The sequence below is a fragment of the Convolutriloba macropyga genome, chromosome 3, assembly GCF_964194025.1.
Source record: "Convolutriloba macropyga chromosome 3, txConMacr16.3, whole genome shotgun sequence".
Lineage (NCBI taxonomy): Eukaryota > Metazoa > Xenacoelomorpha > Acoela > Convolutidae > Convolutriloba > Convolutriloba macropyga.
In genome coordinates, this window is record NC_134470.1 from 27,300,142 (window position 1) to 27,317,064 (window position 16,923).

General features: G+C 31.2%; 1 protein-coding gene across 4 annotated transcripts in view; it reads right to left on the reverse strand.

Annotated features, from left to right (window-relative positions):
* Positions 1-3,716: 3,716 nt before the first annotated feature.
* The window catches only part of LOC142336120 (uncharacterized), a 72,304-nt gene continuing 59,097 nt past the window's right edge, over positions 3,717-16,923 (reverse strand). Inside the window, exons 8-11 of one of the 4 annotated variants that reach the window (XR_012758892.1) lie at positions 10,304-10,369; positions 9,684-9,728; positions 4,785-5,296; positions 3,717-3,970 (exon numbers count right to left, since the gene is read on the reverse strand). Coding sequence is in view for 2 of the 4 variants with exons in the window: in XM_075384670.1 (XP_075240785.1) it covers positions 4,916-5,296; positions 9,684-9,728; positions 10,304-10,369 (492 nt within the window). In the remaining 2 variants the exon portion in view is untranslated. Of the gene's footprint in view, positions 3,978-4,699; positions 5,297-9,683; positions 9,729-10,303; positions 10,370-16,923 lie in introns of those variants that run through there. The other 3 variants (XR_012758891.1, XM_075384670.1, XM_075384671.1) reach the window with 3 other exon arrangements.

The following is a 16,923-nucleotide window of genomic DNA, read 5'->3' on the forward strand; positions in this document are numbered from 1 at the left end:
CTGGAGTTGACATCGTTCAGTTCTTTTGATTTGTTAACAACAACTTTGTTGAACATACTCACGTTAAATAGGCCTCAGTCAATCAAGATAGTATAAAGTAGGCAAAAAAAACAATAATTAGCCACCACAAAAGAGTTAGGAGGTAAATAAAAAAAACAAATTATGACAAAACTTCATTGACATTTGCGGAAAAATTCAACCGGTCTCTATTCCATTCAAATGGTCTCATTTAAAAAACTTACAATTAAATTTCGTCAAAGAATTAAAACTAAAATTGTTGAAATATGGTAATTCGGTTAATTTAACTCAAATTTTTTCAAAGAGAAGTGAATGGTAAATGAATGCCATTGTTTGTTCTTTTAAACGTTTCGATATTTTTGGTTATCAAAATTGTTTTGCTCAATGCCTTTACATACTTAAAATACGGTATATACCAGGAGATTAACAATAAATAACAATAAGATTTCAATTGGTTTTCTTAAAAAACAGAATTTAGAATAAAAGTTGTTTCGCTCATTTTGAAAAAAAAATAGCAGACCAAAACACCTACTACAAATTAGAAAATAGAAAAAATTGAACATATATATAAAGTAAAAATCTTAATAAACAGTTTACTCATTACACGTTTGCAAGGAGCACAATCATCAAGCGAGCTTGACAAATATCTCACAAAAGATATAACTTACATTTAAAATGGAAAAAATTCGCTTCGTCTTTATAGGTCCAAAAAGTCTTATTGTCCAAAACATTTACATCAAAAACTAAAAAATCTTTTCTAAATGCAGCCCGTCAACAGAAGAAATAAGTTGCTCAATTAACCTTTTTCGTTTTCTCATAATGACACATAAAAAAACAAGTCTCTCGCTCTCTTCTTGGTTTAACACATAAAACATATTTTATGCTTTTTTGAATAAACATAAAAATTAACACCTTGTTTGGATAAAAAAATTGCATAGTTTCAAAAGTTGAAAACCTTATTTCGAAATTATAAGTAAAATTGGAAATAGATGGTACTTATACTGTGCATGTTACCTTAATGAAAGAGAGTTTTTACAATATAAATATTTTTGAATACTATAGACTGATAACCAAAATCTCTTTTGAGGAAAAAGTTTTATGAAGAAAAGGAAAATTCGTTGTAAGAAATTTAAAACAAACAGTTGATTGTTTTCTTCTTGGATGAAGGAGCCACAAAACCATTGCTTGAGAACAAAATGAAAGCTTTTTGTATTTATCATCTTCCATCTTCGTATTGACTGAAACTCGATTGCCATTGAAACAATAGAAGTAAGATCAAAATTAGGGTGAACCTGAATTTTTTTTAACTGCTTTTTTTCAATTGATCTAAAGTGACATGAAGTGACAACTGGTAAGGTGATTGTCAATGATTTACTGAAAATTTTCATTTGTCCTTGTGAATTGGAGAAAAAATTTAAAATGGACACAATCAAGCAGTCATTTTACTGATAAATCTGGAAAATGAGAAATGGATATCCGGAAAAAAAGCTACCGATAAAATAGTTTTAAACTCAAACGAATGTAATCGCCAGCGTTGCCAATGTAATGTTTTCTACCGAGTTAGAAGCTACAATAAATTAATGTCACTGGCGCATGATAATCCCATTTATGTTCCATATTCAAGTCCTCTCATGTTCAATAAATATTTGACTTATCTAAAAAGAATTTTAACTACAAATCAGTGTTTGAGAGAAATCAAATTCAAGACCTGTTATGGACTCACTAAGTTTGTTGAAACCAAGTTTAGCGAATTTCCTTTTTATTATTACAGTTTCCAAAGTTGTTCACAAAATCTTCTATGAGCAAAAAATGAATGAACAAATCTTGCGAAACAGAAACCTGTTTTAGAGGAATGCCTTTTTTGAATGAGACAAAAAATAGACGTAGCAAATTGATGCTAGATTGTAAAAGTTGTGAAAAAATTAGGAAAAACATATAGGAACAAGTGAAATTGTAGAAGGTTGTTTCAAGAAATGATTAGGCTTTTCTCTAAGATTTCCATTAGTGCATTTTGTTTAACTGTATGAAATAACTTCTCATTTAAAATAAAGTTTTTTTGTTGCCCAATATTAATCTTGAAAAATCATTTTTTATTGTTTCGAGAAGAATTTGAAATGTCTTAAAATAGCTTCCAAAATTCAATTTATCTGCTGAATATTGATAAAAAACATACCAAAGCTAAAAAGCCGTATAATTTATAAAGCGGGCGTATAGTTCTTAAGGCGCCCAAAAGAAACAAGAAGAAACGGAAAAGTTATGACCAACTATTTAGCGTTAGTTTATCTGACAGACTCTTAGTTTTTAAGACTTAGCCAAGGTTGAAAAAGTTTCTCATTAATTTCTAATCTATATGTCCAGGAAAGACAAAAACCGACCATAAATTTTTAAACAAAATGAGTTCAATTTTTTCAAAATTTTCCTGAAACCCATCATAAACTTCATGGAATTTTGAAAAAAAATGATAATTTAATACGAAGTTTATATTACTACAGCTTAAGGTTTTGCATCAGAATTAAGTCATCTGTTTAGCTTCAGCATGAAACATAGAAGAAACTTATGAATAAACTTGAGAAACTTTTTTGAATTGTTTCTATTCCCTTTTTTCATACCTTTTCAATTGCTGTTTAAAAGCCACCAAATCTGTCCTATTAAATCTGGGCCTTCTTTTATATTAAACTAAACAATTTTACTTTATCAACCAGTTTTGTTAAAAAGCAAATCTTTCCTTCAAACTTTCTTTTCAATGTTTTTTTTGAAAATTAATTTTAAAAGATTAGTCTTAGTCAAAACTCTATCGAGTTTTTATATCAGTATAAACATTCTTCCTTAATATCTTAACATTGCAACCTGGAAAATTTTCAAGAACATAACCCTCTATTATCTCGTGCAAACACGCGGCCGGAAAAGATATATAAATGTCTCTTCATCGACGAATCCAATTTTTAAAGGGTTTTCCATTGGTTCAAATGGTGTTCTGTTTCTCTGCAAAATATATCGAGCGGTTAAAATTGACGTAACCACAAAAAAGTACGGATGGTAACGATTTCCTAACGCCCAAATAATTTCGAAGCGTTGGAATAATAATTTCTGAGCCGATAATGTGCGCTGAAAAATTCATGAATTGATTAGGCTTTTGACTAAGATTTCATTTAGTGCAATTTGTTTATCTTTATGAAATAACTCCTCGTTTAAAATAAAGTTTTTTCTATTTGCCCAGTTTTAATCATGAAAAATCATTTTTTCTTGTTTCAAGAAGAATTTGAAATGTCTTAAAATAGCTTCCAAAATTCAAATTATCAGCCGAATATTGATAAAAACCATATTAAAGCTAAGAAGCCGTATAATTGATAAAGCGTTCTTAAGGCGCCCAAAAGAAACAAGACAAGGAAAAATTAAAAATTAATTTTATTCAAATCACTATCGAGCTTTTATACCAGTTTAAATATTCTTCCTTAAAATCTTAACATTGCAACCTGGAAAATTTTTACTAACATAACCCTCTCTCGTTTCGTGCAAACAGTAATTTCTGAGCCATTAATATGCGCTGAAAAACGTTGTAAAAACCAACATTGTGTCATGAACATAAAATGACAAAAAAAAAGAAAATTTTCTAAAAACAGTCATGTTTTCATTGTGCCAGTACTGAAGTACACTTGTTGAAGGCTAAATTTAGTTTGAAGGCTTAGAGTGAAGAACAATTAGTCTGTGAAATTAAATTCATCAAAATCTAGCTACAATAGCAAGCAAAGGGAAATGTCTCTACCAACATTTAAACATCTAATAGCTTTCATAAAGCGAAGGCTCGACACATAAATTGATGGGAACTGCTAATTGTTTTTCTATCATACAAAACTAAATCATCTCCATTCGACTTGATCGGAGTACTGATCTTTTTTTGCTGGACTTTTGATTTTTGTTTTTATGGTGAACAGGTTAATTTTTAGCTCTGGATCTGCTTCCTTTTTCGTCACAAAAACAAAGATATAGTTTTTATGAAATTGTGTGAACAAACTAAAGCGTGTTTCTGCACTGATTGCTTTTAAACATTACAAGCTATAACAGGTACATAGATTTTTGCCGTGGATATTTATTGGTAACTAAGGATAATTAAGAACCCATGTTTTATTAGCTCTGCGATTAATACATTTACAATTAATTTCAAACATTTAATTTACATTTTCATGAGATCTATAAACTTCAAGAATGTAGCTTTAACCAGGTGGTAATTTTTAATTTCATATTTTAGATTTGAAAAAAATATCTAAAGTGAATTTGGCGCACATATTTGTGCAATTTTGCTCGAAACATCCACATTTGTTATGGTAATTAATCTTTCTGATAATTTTAACAATATGGCAAAATATTGTGTAGATTTTGCGTATTTTGTTGCATTGGGTATTTTGGCATTAGGACGCCCCTAAGTTATGGTAATTGCACTAATCTCTATAATTAATAAGGCGAATAAGAGGACTAGCCATTACACTTTGCCTGTGCCATTATTAAAGTGTATAAATATAGATTTTAGATACCCGGGTCGAGGTTTGGCGGTGAATTTTTGTAAGAAATGCGGTGAAAAAAAAATAATTTTCACTGCGTATTTCTTATATCTTTTTGCGGTGAATGCGGTGAATCGCTGTGAATTATTTATTTCTTACAAAAATTCTTACACAAATTCACCACATTCATCGCTTTTCTTACAAAAATTTACCCAAAAACCTCGACCCGGGTAGTCATATTCTGCCTGTGGAAAAGGAAACAGCTCCAACTTTAGCATCGATAGTCAATAGACCTGATCAATAAGAAAGCTGTTGAAACTGGCTCAAGAAAAAGTAATAAAGTGACAATCTGATGCTGGAGGACTCCTTGCATAGATGTGAAATTTTCTCTTCTTCTCAGATCAGACGCTTTGAATTTCAGGATCCATATTATTTTTATCATTAACTATAGGTCGTCGCGTGTCCGGATAATTCACACTTGTTTCCATAGTTTCAACCACATCCGATGCTTGTGAGTCGGCGGTTTGGTGTCCACTGGACGAATTGTTGTTATCGTTTGAACAGGGTGAACTAGTACCCCGGCGGTGTTCTGTAGGTTGCACTTTGTTAGAGTATTGGAGTCGGAAATTTTGGGTTAAAGCGAGTTCGTCATTGTTGTGTTCTAGATTTGTAGTGTACTGGATTCGAAGTGGAGGCTTCAATTGTTGCTCGTATCGACACATTTTGTCATCGATTGACGTCATCGAATTTTGTTTTGAGGCAATCTCCATTGATGCTTGCTTCTGAAACAGTTCAATAAAACTTCTTTTTTCTCGCTTTCTTTCTCATAAAATATTTGGAAAAGAAATACCGTCAACTTATGTTGTTGGCATAATGATCAAGCGCTTGTAGACATTAAGGGACCCACAAAATCACAGCTTCAAATTGTTCATATGCTAGAAGTAAAAATTGCTCTGATAAACAGCAAATTAAGTGTGCAAAATAATGTGTAATTTTAGAGACATTGATAATTGTTGATCGATGGATGAAAAAATACCTTATTGCAGAAGTCGATGGAATTCGTGTTCAGCAAAAAATGTCCTTTTGGTACCCACCAAGGATAACTCCGAAGGGATATCTTGAAAGATCTGACAAGATTCTGACAGAGTCTTACAAGATAAACATTTGTCTTACTAGAATCCAACGAGATCCTGGATTCTGTAATTTTTTATTGCCCTTGTCTGATCATGTGATTTTTCACTATGTCAAGATCAAAAGTCAGACATTTTAAATTTCCAAAAACTCTCTGATCACCTTAAAAAACAAAAATTTTTTCATGCACGGCCAATTTTTTATTCTGCAAAAGCTCTTATCAGCGAATCCCAAAGATTTGTGAAAAAAATCATCAAATTCACCGAGCAAAATCATCAAATTCTGTCATAATAATAAAAAAACGCAGAAATTCTGAACTGGTAAAACAAATCGGTCCAAAAAAACAACTAATTGACAAAGTGAAACAACTACAATCTCTATTAACATCCATTAACACCATTCTTCAAATTTAAAAATGAATTTGAATTTTTTCAAAAAATTAATACTGTTTTTCTTATGATCAGTAAAAGCATGCAAAAACTGAATATGCATTCGAAATTCAAACCAAGGAGGTTGGGTTTTGTGTATTCCCAAAAAAATGTTTTGACCCCGCTCCTGCATTTTTTTTATTCAATTCTGTACCCAATAAGGAAGAGATAGAAAATTTTCGAAAATTCACTTTTTGTTCACCAAACCACTTAACGATTAAACAAATGCTGCATTAGAAGACTGATTTGACCAGCGATAAACACGAATACGAGACAAGACACAGTTGATTTTCAAATAACAATAAACATTAAAAACACACAAAAGTAGATGTCTTTCTTGAAAAGGAAACACAATAAGGAAACAAAAAAATAAAACCTAAACAATACAAATTAAGCTGTGTTGCACAAAAGTTCATAAAAACTGACTTTATTGAGACTCTGTAACAACTCGACGAAAACAACAGAAAGATAAATTCCAAAAAAAATTTCCATTTTTGAAAACCATTGATTTCTAAGTGCCATTAGGTGTCAACTGAAACCATTAAATAGGTTCATTCGTTTTTCTTGAGTTATAATGGTGGTAGTAATTGCAACCTCGCAATCTACAATTTGTGATTGAAGCTAATGATACTTGTCAATCTCCAAAGAATGTCATAGGACTACAGAAAAGAAGAAAGAATTCAGTCAAATTAAAAAAAAAATAAATCAATTGACCAAAATACGGCGACGCAGCAGCTAAAAACCAAAAGCAATACGCTCATATTCCTAAACATGTGCAAATGCCCATTCTTGGTATTTCAATGCGAAAAGAATATCCCCATTAGAAAGATTTTGTAGCAGGAATTAAAAAAAAACTAATATCTGAATGGGGCAGATATCCATAAAAAGCATTGCTTCAATGAAAAAGCGTAGCATCGAAGTCAGAAATCAGTAATTAGAAACGCCACCTATAAAGACAAATTGTCAGCTTTTTTTGAATGAGATGCAATCTGTATTTACGGATACCAGCTAAATGTAAGATTAGAAGTGACAAAATTCAAAAGTTCATTAATTTTACTTAAAAGAAATTCCGAAAACTGTAAGACAAGTAAGTTTCCAACTAGAATCAAAAATATCATGCAACTGCTTAGAAAACCAATTAGGCTTGTTATCGGTGCGACTAAGTCATAAAGCTACAAAAAAAATAGGGACAGAAATCAAAATTTCCAAATGAATTATATGAAACCAAATTACGGAACAATATAAACCATAAACCAGAACATATATCACTTAGAAAAACGTTTTAAGTTTTCAGTTTCAGCAAAAAGTCATGTCAAAATTGAAACTAAGTTAAATGATGACAAAATTCAAGAACAAAAAAAGTAGGGTCAAAAGCCATTTTGTTTTTTGAATTTTATAAATTTCCTTTAGCTATCAACCGACATGCCTGATCTGCTTGATTTTTCATGTACAACAAAGCATTGTGATCTTTCATTATCCGCCTGGTGTGGATCGGTTAATTAAAAAGGCAACAAATACGTGTAAAAATTTGAAACACCAAATGAATTTGCGAGAGAACGATGTCGCAGCCGTCAAAACTAAAGAAGAATTCAACAATAACTCTAAAATATGCATCATCACATTCCGCTGAATTAAAAAGCCAGTCGGATTTGTCATGAATTTGATAAATTTTCAAGTAAACAAAAAGAACCTCAAAAAAGTTCAAATATGTAAAAATCATATTTTTTTAAAACCCGTTGAACGAAAGTCAAGAAAGAATTAGTATTAAACAAAACTAACGTAGAAACTAATTGTTAATCAAGATTAAAAATAAGATTGAGTTGTTTTTATCCATACAGACTACAGAATGACAGAAGTAAGCTAAAAAGATTCAAAGTTGATAAATTCGCTGTGTTAATTTTTCAAAAATATATGTTTACAAAGTCATTAGAGGCATTAGATATCAAATAAAAAATCGGTTTCGTTTTTTTTTCCGAACGAAAAGGCCCATTTGATTCAACTATTTAGTGATACTAAGTCAAAAGACTGCAAAAAAAACAAATTCAGGCAAAATACAAAAATTCAAATTAAGTTAACAAAGACAATTTGCAAAGCAATAAAAACAATGAGCTCATCCTGAAAACATAATATTTGGTATGCTCATTTGAGCTCAATTTCATTTAAATGGGATTTTCAGTGATTGAATTCACATTTGAATCCATTCTAGCAGGTGATTAACATATAAAGAACAAAAATTACAAAGGATCACCCTCAAAACAATACAAAACATTTTTTTATTGTAAGAGTTTACTAAGTGAACAAAAATAGCCCTGATCTAGCTCTGCGCGTCCAACTAAAACATGTTATCGTCCTTAATATTTGCGGAATAGATAATTTGGCTATTGACTTTTTTTAAAAACATCCAAAACAAATGATACATTTTGGATACATGCCAGTTAAAATAGCGAAAAACGTGCAACGTTTTAATTCAAGAGTTCTCATATAGGAAGCCGAAGTTTGTAGTTTAAAAACCTTTCGTCAGCATTTTCAGGACTCTATTTTGGTCAAATTAAAACAAAGTGGGCATGAGAAAAAGCAAATTTAGAGCCATTAAAGCTGATGAAATCTGAAAAAAAAATAGCAAAAGGGTTACCCAAAAAACAGAGATCTGTCTACAATTCACACAAAAAAACAATTTTCAACAAAAATGTATTCAGTTATGTATTCTGAGCTGAGCGTCTTTTCAATGATACCACTCGCAACTCTCTACGATTAATTGGCCGAAAATGACTGAACAAAAAACCCTTTGAACATATAGTCCCCCCCCCCCCCCAAAGTGGGGTCGAGACAAAACAAAAGACAGTGGTTTTGTTATGCCAAGTAGGTACTGAAACAAACTTTTGAGATAGCATAACATAGTGCGGATTTTCATGATTTATTATCGGGATATGATGAATCAGTACTGACATAAAGAAATACAAAAAATAACACTCCTTCAAAAAAATATTACAAGAGGGGCGTTCGGCTTATGTCATAGAAAATGGATGTCTCTGGCGAATTTTCACCAAAGCAAAACCAATTTTTTTTGCTATTTTAAAAGAAGAGGCAAGCGTTACAAAATAGAATGTTTTTTAGATAGTTGCTATAAGTTGCTGCCACCATAGTTGTTATTGGCGGCTGAACATTGTGGTTCAGACTAAAGCAAACATACTCCAAAAAACTTCTATCAAATGAAAATTTATTGTTGGTTCTTAGCAGAGTCAATCATGTGTTACTCTAACAATTAACAGAGAAATTCTCATAAAAATTTTTTCTCTCATATATCAAAGCCAACTCTGCTGAAACTCAATTCGTATATCGTATACGATCGTATATATCGTATCTGATCGGTTTCAATTCAAACCGTTGTTCAGACTTGCGTGCATTCGAAAGGCGATCCAGAGTCTGTATATAATTTCTAGCGCATTTTCCCCCATATACGCAGCTCCAAGATCAGAGGTTGCTTTGGTCTAGGATCTCAAATTGTGTACCAAATTATTGTCTGAACAATTGAGGCCAAACAATTGAGGCCGGTATAATTGGGCGACGAGCTGACGGAGTCAGGTCGCCTTGGAATTATTTCTGGACTCACCTTATATCTTGCTGATACCGAATTAGGAACCGCTCTCTTGTGCGTCTGAAATGAGCAAACAATTCATGCCAATCAATTAACATCTTCCCATCCTAAAGCCATTCAGATTAATGGGCAAAGAAAGTTCAGTCATTATTGTGCCATACACACGCGATAGAAAAAAACAATCGCCAGAGCCAAAATCAATAAATACTTTGCAAAAGTTTCAAGATTTATCATAGTTTTTCACGAAAGATGTACTAAATTGTTCATTTTCTGTGTTTTTAATGTATAAAATTATTTATAGCGTACAAAATATATGTACCATCAAATTGAAACAGATAGCAAAGTATTAGATCTCCATTGGATCCGTTTTCGAATGCCTCTAAAATGATGAGATAATGCGATATAATAATGATAATCAATCAATCGATAGCCATAACTTTAACAAAAATGCTGCGCCATTTTCAAATTAATATAATTGTATTTGCTGCTCATATAATGTTTGATATTTAGATAGAACCCTTTAAATATTCAAGTCATAGTTAGTTTTCACACAGTGCAAAAACAATAATCCCTAATGCACAATATGCATGCTTCTATTAGAGGGAGGAGGCTATATCAACTTGCAATTGTCTCACCATATTGATCAGTTTCCGCGTGTAGTTCTGTTCTTCAATCTTCAGTTTTCTTGAAGCGTTTCTAGTCTAAAACACAATTTTCAAAAATGATCCTGAGAAAACATCGGATAGAAATGGAACGTTCTAAACTGCAATAACAACAGTATTTTTTCACCTTCTTGAGTTTGAAGAAAAACATTACGGTGCAAATAGTACACTATTAAAAAAATCTACTCTATAATTTCTGTTTTACAAAACATATGTTGAAAAAATATAGCCGTAAGCATGTGTGAACAACATTGACAGTGAAAAAACTAGTTCTTTGATTCATTATTGGACACTGTTTTCCACAATGTTCGGTTTTCAGCAAACGTGAAAACAAAGAAAATTTATTTAGCTCGCGCTCATCGTTGATGTTGTCCACATTGCCGGTACTACCCACGGTTACAAAATCTATTTTTCGCGGTAGTTAACAACGCGTGAATTAGACCAAAATGAACTAAAGTTTAATCAATAACGAAATCGGAAGTTAATAAGCAGTTTGCAACTACACCGATCACAGTTTATAGGAAAAATTAAGTGAAAAATTTGAATTAAGTGTCAAGTAATTACTAATTAAACCCCAGCAGTAAATTTAATGGCTAATTAAAAAAATTGCTACCAATTAAATGCTCAAAATTGAGGACAATGATAACGATATCCGGAAATAAGAGGAAAAAAATTTTTTTGCATTTTTGCCACTGTTGTCGATGAATCGATTCATAACTGTGGCCAACACTGACGTAAATTGAGAATATGCAACGAGTAAATTGAATGATTTGCACAGTCATGATAATTTATGTTAAAAGAACCCAGTGACCTGAAATTCAACCGCCATTATTTCTCCGACCCCTCTTGAGGGGGAAGGAACTAAATACTCAAACGGGTTTTTTTTTGGTTCAGTCAATTTTGGCCGATCGATATATTCATTGTAGAGAGTTGAGACTGGTATCATTAGAAAGCCTGTCCAGCGTAGAATATGGAATTAAAAAGACTTTTTTTTAATTTTCGTTTTTACAGGGAGTTATCGAGGTTTAAATTTTGAGAAAATAGTGTGAATTCCGGCGAGATTTTATTCACTTTTTCCGGAATTTTTGAATAAAACTTCGCCAATTTTGCTAAAATTTGTTAATTTTTTTAAAAGTGTTGTTGATTTATATCTGTAAAAACAAAAAAAAGAATATTGTAGGCTATTTTTTTATTTTTTTGTCAGAAATTCTGGCTAAATATTTCAAAATTATGACTTTTTCTTCAAAAGCAGCACGAAATAAGTTTCTTTAGTCCAGTTTGATTAAATTTACAGGAAGTACAGACCCAAACACCACTAACATAATCTTTTTAAACTCAAAATGTGCTCTGTAATTAAAACTTCGCCGTGTTTTGCTAAATTTATTCGTTGATTATCAAAAATGCAGCATCTATTTTTGATTTTTTAACTAACTAAAAATCAATATCTGTAACATTCGAATAATTAGCTGTTCTTAAAGAACAAACAACATTAGCAGGGCTAGTTTTGGACCATTCTTGGGCTGGTATAATTCACAAATAATTCGTATTGTAAACAGTCGGTATTTTTCATTAAAAAAATTCGATCTCTTCTACAATAATTAAATAACAGAAAATTTCAAAAAGCTCACTAATGATAGTTCCAATTGGGTTCCTAATTAGCTCTACATTATTGTATCTGGTTGATTACTTATGGTCATTTCGACTTTAAAAAGTTTTGACTTTGAAGGCTTATGGTCGTTTTGACTTTTAAAAGTATTTGATTTTCAAATAAATAATGACTTAGTGAACTTTTGCCTCTATTTTTCTCTTTCTTTGGTCAACTTGTAGCTTATTGTCCGCAATGAAAGAATGCTTCTTCTTTCTATTGAAAACAAATTCAATCGTTTTTGCGGTTTTACGCATTAAGTTATGGCCACCGACTTTGATACAACTAGATTTCAATTTTTGTTAATTCTTAGGTATTTGCCCATTTTTCACGTTTTCTAGTTTTGTCACATTATCACGTTTCTGACAGTTCATATATCACACTATTGGCCTTGAAAATAAGACACAGTTGATATTATTAAAATGCTTGAAGATATAGAATATGATTTTAACGTCTTCGACACTGCTTTCTCGAAGAATTTAATTGATTTTTTAAATTGTCTTTAAATGCCGTTTTTAATTTCTCTTTTTAGTCGCATGAAATTTTACTGTACAATGACCTGGTTTCTTTGCCTTTTTATGGAAAAATAGATGAGACGATATTCTGATTTTAGTAGATAGCTGATAGCTTTCATGACTCTGAAAACAATTGTTTTCCAAATTAAAAAAAAAAACACTTTTTAACTTCGCAATTTTGTCTCTTTTATTGACTGGTTGTTATCTAGTCTCGTTAATTACAGGCCAATTTTGACATTATTGTTGTCAAAGGAAGGTTTCAAAAAGGGGATTAGTGTCACACAATCTAATGTTTTTGAAGAATTCATTTACTTTGATGTTTCGACACGAAAAAAATGTAAATTAATTTTTGAATTTTTTTCACGTTTGACGTTCTTTTTGTAGACATAAGGCATATTCTGGATAACTGAAATTCTCATGGGCTTCTTTTGGAATATTCGAACCTAATTAGTTTTTTTATTCTGTAATTAATTGCGTTCATGGCTTTGGAATTTTTTTTTTTTGAAAAAAAATTTAAAGTGTTACTTATTTTTGCATTTTGTTTTCCATCTTTGTCTACTTGTTACCTTGCCTCATTATTGAGAGGTCATATAATACATTATCGGTGGTTGCAGAAAGTGCAATTGAACACATTTTGATGGCCATAGTATGGCTTTACGGTTTCGAAAGCGTTTTCTGCCAAGTTTCATTTGATTTTTTGTTTGTTGTCTATATGTTCTTTTTGTAACCGCGTTAAAAATTGAATACCGGCAGCTCATAATTCCTTCTATGGAAGCATTGGTAATCGTACACCTATGGGATAATTTATTTGATTTCTAATGATTTTCTTTATTTCAATATTAATTGTTTTGAAAAAAATAAGCGAATTATTCAATTTTACTGTTTTTGTTCTTTATTGTCTAATTGTTAATAAGCCTTTTTATTGACTACTCCCTTATCTTTTCTGTTGAATTACAAGTTATTTTGTTTAATATCAGTTTTATCTGACGGTATTTTGACATTGTTATTAACTTTTGTTTTTTAAAACGGACATGAACTTTTTGATGTAATTAATTTTTGTTGTTGCTGTTGCTTGATTTTGCTGTTCGTCCTGACTCGCTTTCTTAATATTTGCATATCTCGTCAATCTAATGCGCCATTTTTACTCCACCACAGTTATTTGCTTTGGAGACTTTCTTTTCGTTCATACACCAATTTTTTTTAATTAATTGAGTTTTTGGGTTTTTCTATTTTTCTATGTTCCTCATTTGGTACACAATCAAGCCAAAATTGTGGATGAGTGGGGTCGGAACCTTATGTGCGATCCAACATTACCGAGTCGCCTTGTCAGTTGTTCTTTCAGATTAATTTCTGGTAGCCAAAACTTCTCAATTAGTCAGCCAATAACAAGAAAACAGACAAAAATTCAAAAAATATGCTCACAAAATGATATATAATATCCAGCATGTATTGTTGATCATAAATAATTGCTACGCCAATGTTTAACACCAATCAATTTCTGATAGCTGACTATGAGTTTCGAAAAAATATCTTTTCATTTTCCAAAAGGGGTTTTCTCACAAAAAGAACAATTTTGAAACTGTAAACCTCGACAAGGAGGCTCGGTAAGGTGCGTTCACACTTAAAGTTCCAGACCGCTCATCCACATTTTGGCATAAATGTCTATCAAATTAGGAACAGAAAGAAAACCCCAAAAACTCAAGTATTTTTCAAAAAAATGTGTATGAAAAATTTCGCCTCCAACGCAAAAACTCAGAGGAGTAAATTATGCCGCATTAGGTTGATGAGATCAGTCATTATTAGGAGAGCAAGTCAAGGCGAACAAAAAAATCAAAACACAAAACTTTATCCAAAACTTTATGTCCATTAAAAAAAACTTACTTATAAGCCCAAAAGGGCGTCGGATAAAACTGAAACTCAACAAATTAACTTGTACTTCACTACAAAAGATATGAGATCAATCAGTAGAGAAACTCGGTAACAATTAGACAAAAAAGAACAAAAAAACAGCAAAGATGAAAAAATTGGCTTATCTTTTTTAAAACAATCAATTTCAAAGTAAGGAAAAACAACTAGAGGGCAATATGTTTATCCAATTTGTTTTTGATCACATATGCCTCTAAAGGAAGGCATTAAGACCTGTCATTTAACAGTTTTTACGCTGTTACAAAAAAAAAACAACAAATAGAAACAACAAAAACAATTAAATAAAACTTGCGAGAAAAGACTGTCGAAGCGGTAAAGCCATAATTGGCCCCTCAAAATAAGTTCAATTGAGCCTTCCTCGAGCTCAAAAATGTGGCATAATGAGAATAGGTAACAAATAGACCAAAAAAAGAAAAGGGCTAAATTAATTAACATTTTTATTTTTTTTCGAAAACAATTATTTTAAGTCATAAAAACCATAGGCTACAAAATGAAATTAAAAAACCGGTTCGTCTTCTTGTTCAAAACAAGCGCTTGAGAGCTGTAATTATTCAAAATATGTTCTACGTCCAAAGTTCACAAATAGAACAATAAATAGACTAAAATCAAAAATTAGTTTACTTTTTGTGCCAAAAACCCGTGTCGAAGCCAGTAAATTCACAACAATTCTTTTAAAAAACATTAGATTTGGTACGTTTGCACCATCCCACAACAACAAAAATGTCTTATGTGACCTGTAGCTAACGAGACTAGGAAACAAAAATACAAAAAAGAACAAAAAAAAACAAACTTAAGAACGTTAAAAAAAAGTTCTTTTATTTTTGAAAAAAATTAAATTCAGAGTCATGAAAGCCATCAGCTATCTTCTGAAATCAGAACAAAAGCTCACTTATTTCCTCGTGATTTACTGATGAGTCTTGTCCTAATCCAGGTAATTTCATACGACTAAAAGACAAAGTAAAATTGACAGTGAAAGACAATTGTAAAAAAAAATCATATAAACTCTTCGAGAAAGACTTTGATATGTTCATTTGTTCTCCGTTTATAGCACCAATATTGTAGTATGTGAACTGTCAATAACGTGATATTGTGACAAAATCGGAAAAAAAAACGTTAAAAAGGGGCCAATACCCAAAAATAATTAAAAAAGAAAATTGTGAAATCAAATAGTAACAAAGCAAGAAAAGCAAAACATAACGCGTAAAACCGCAAAAAAGATTAAAATTATTTTCAGTAGAAAAAAAAGAAGAAGAAACATTCTTTTTTTGCTGACAATATGCTACAAGTTGGCCAAATTAAAAGGAAAATAGTGGCAATGTTCAATAAGCAATTGTTTATTTAAAAAGCAAACATTTTTAGAAGCCAAATTGACCATAATATTTTGAGTACAGAATATGGATACGTTATTTCTGAACTCCTTAGAAAACCATTTGGACATATCAATAGTGATCTTTGATATGATTTGTTCTGTTCTTTAAATAATAACAAAAAAATGGAATATTTTTCTTAAGAAGACCAACTGATTACAATCCCAATTATTTTTTCGACTGTAAAAGTTCAAGATTGTACCAAAACAAACCCCGCTATTGCCGTTTCTCCATTTAGAACACTCAATTGTTTCAATTGCTTTATATCTAGATAATTGGTTAGTTAAAATGTCAAAAAATAAATGCTGCGCTTCTAATAATCATAAAGTTAGCAAAAAACTTCAAAATTTATATTGTAGACTACGCTCAAGGGAAGTTGAAGTGAAATTGGCTCCCTTTTTAGTTTACACAGATTGTTTTTGTTCTCTTCGGGATAAGTACTATCGGCAAATTTAATCAAAGCGGACAGAAAATCTAATGTCGGGCAATTTTTGATGAAAAAAGCTGAATTTTTGAAATATTAAGCCGAAATTTAGCCAGAACATTTTAATCAATATAGTCAAAAACATAATTTTTTTTTCTAAAAATAAAATCAAAAGTAATATTGATAACAATTTCTACAATTTTCAGCAAAATTGACAAATATTTATGCGAAATTCCGGAATATGTGAATAAAAACACCGGAAATTCGTCTAATTTTTACAAAATTTCAAACTACCTGTAATATATAAAAACCAAAAAATTCTATTTAATTCCATATTCTACGCTGGAGGGGCTTTTCAATGATACCACTCACAACTCTGTACGATGAATATATCGATCGGTCAAAATTGTCTGAACAAAAAAAAACGCATTTGAGTATATAGTTCCTCTCCCCCTCAAGAGGGGTCGGAACAATAAAAATATGGGGAATTATTCAAGTCAATTTTTTCCTCGTCAAAGTAAAGTTAAGATGCAATCCAAATTTTTGCCCTATCAACACCACAAAATATATTTCCAAGAAGCCGACAGAAAATAGAGAAACTGGTAAATTGATGGTTCATCGCTTATAAAAAGGAAAATAGTATCCTGTAGCTCATAACAGTTTGGTCCAAAAGAAGGCAATTTTTCACATAAAACTAGGCTAAAACAAAAACCTTT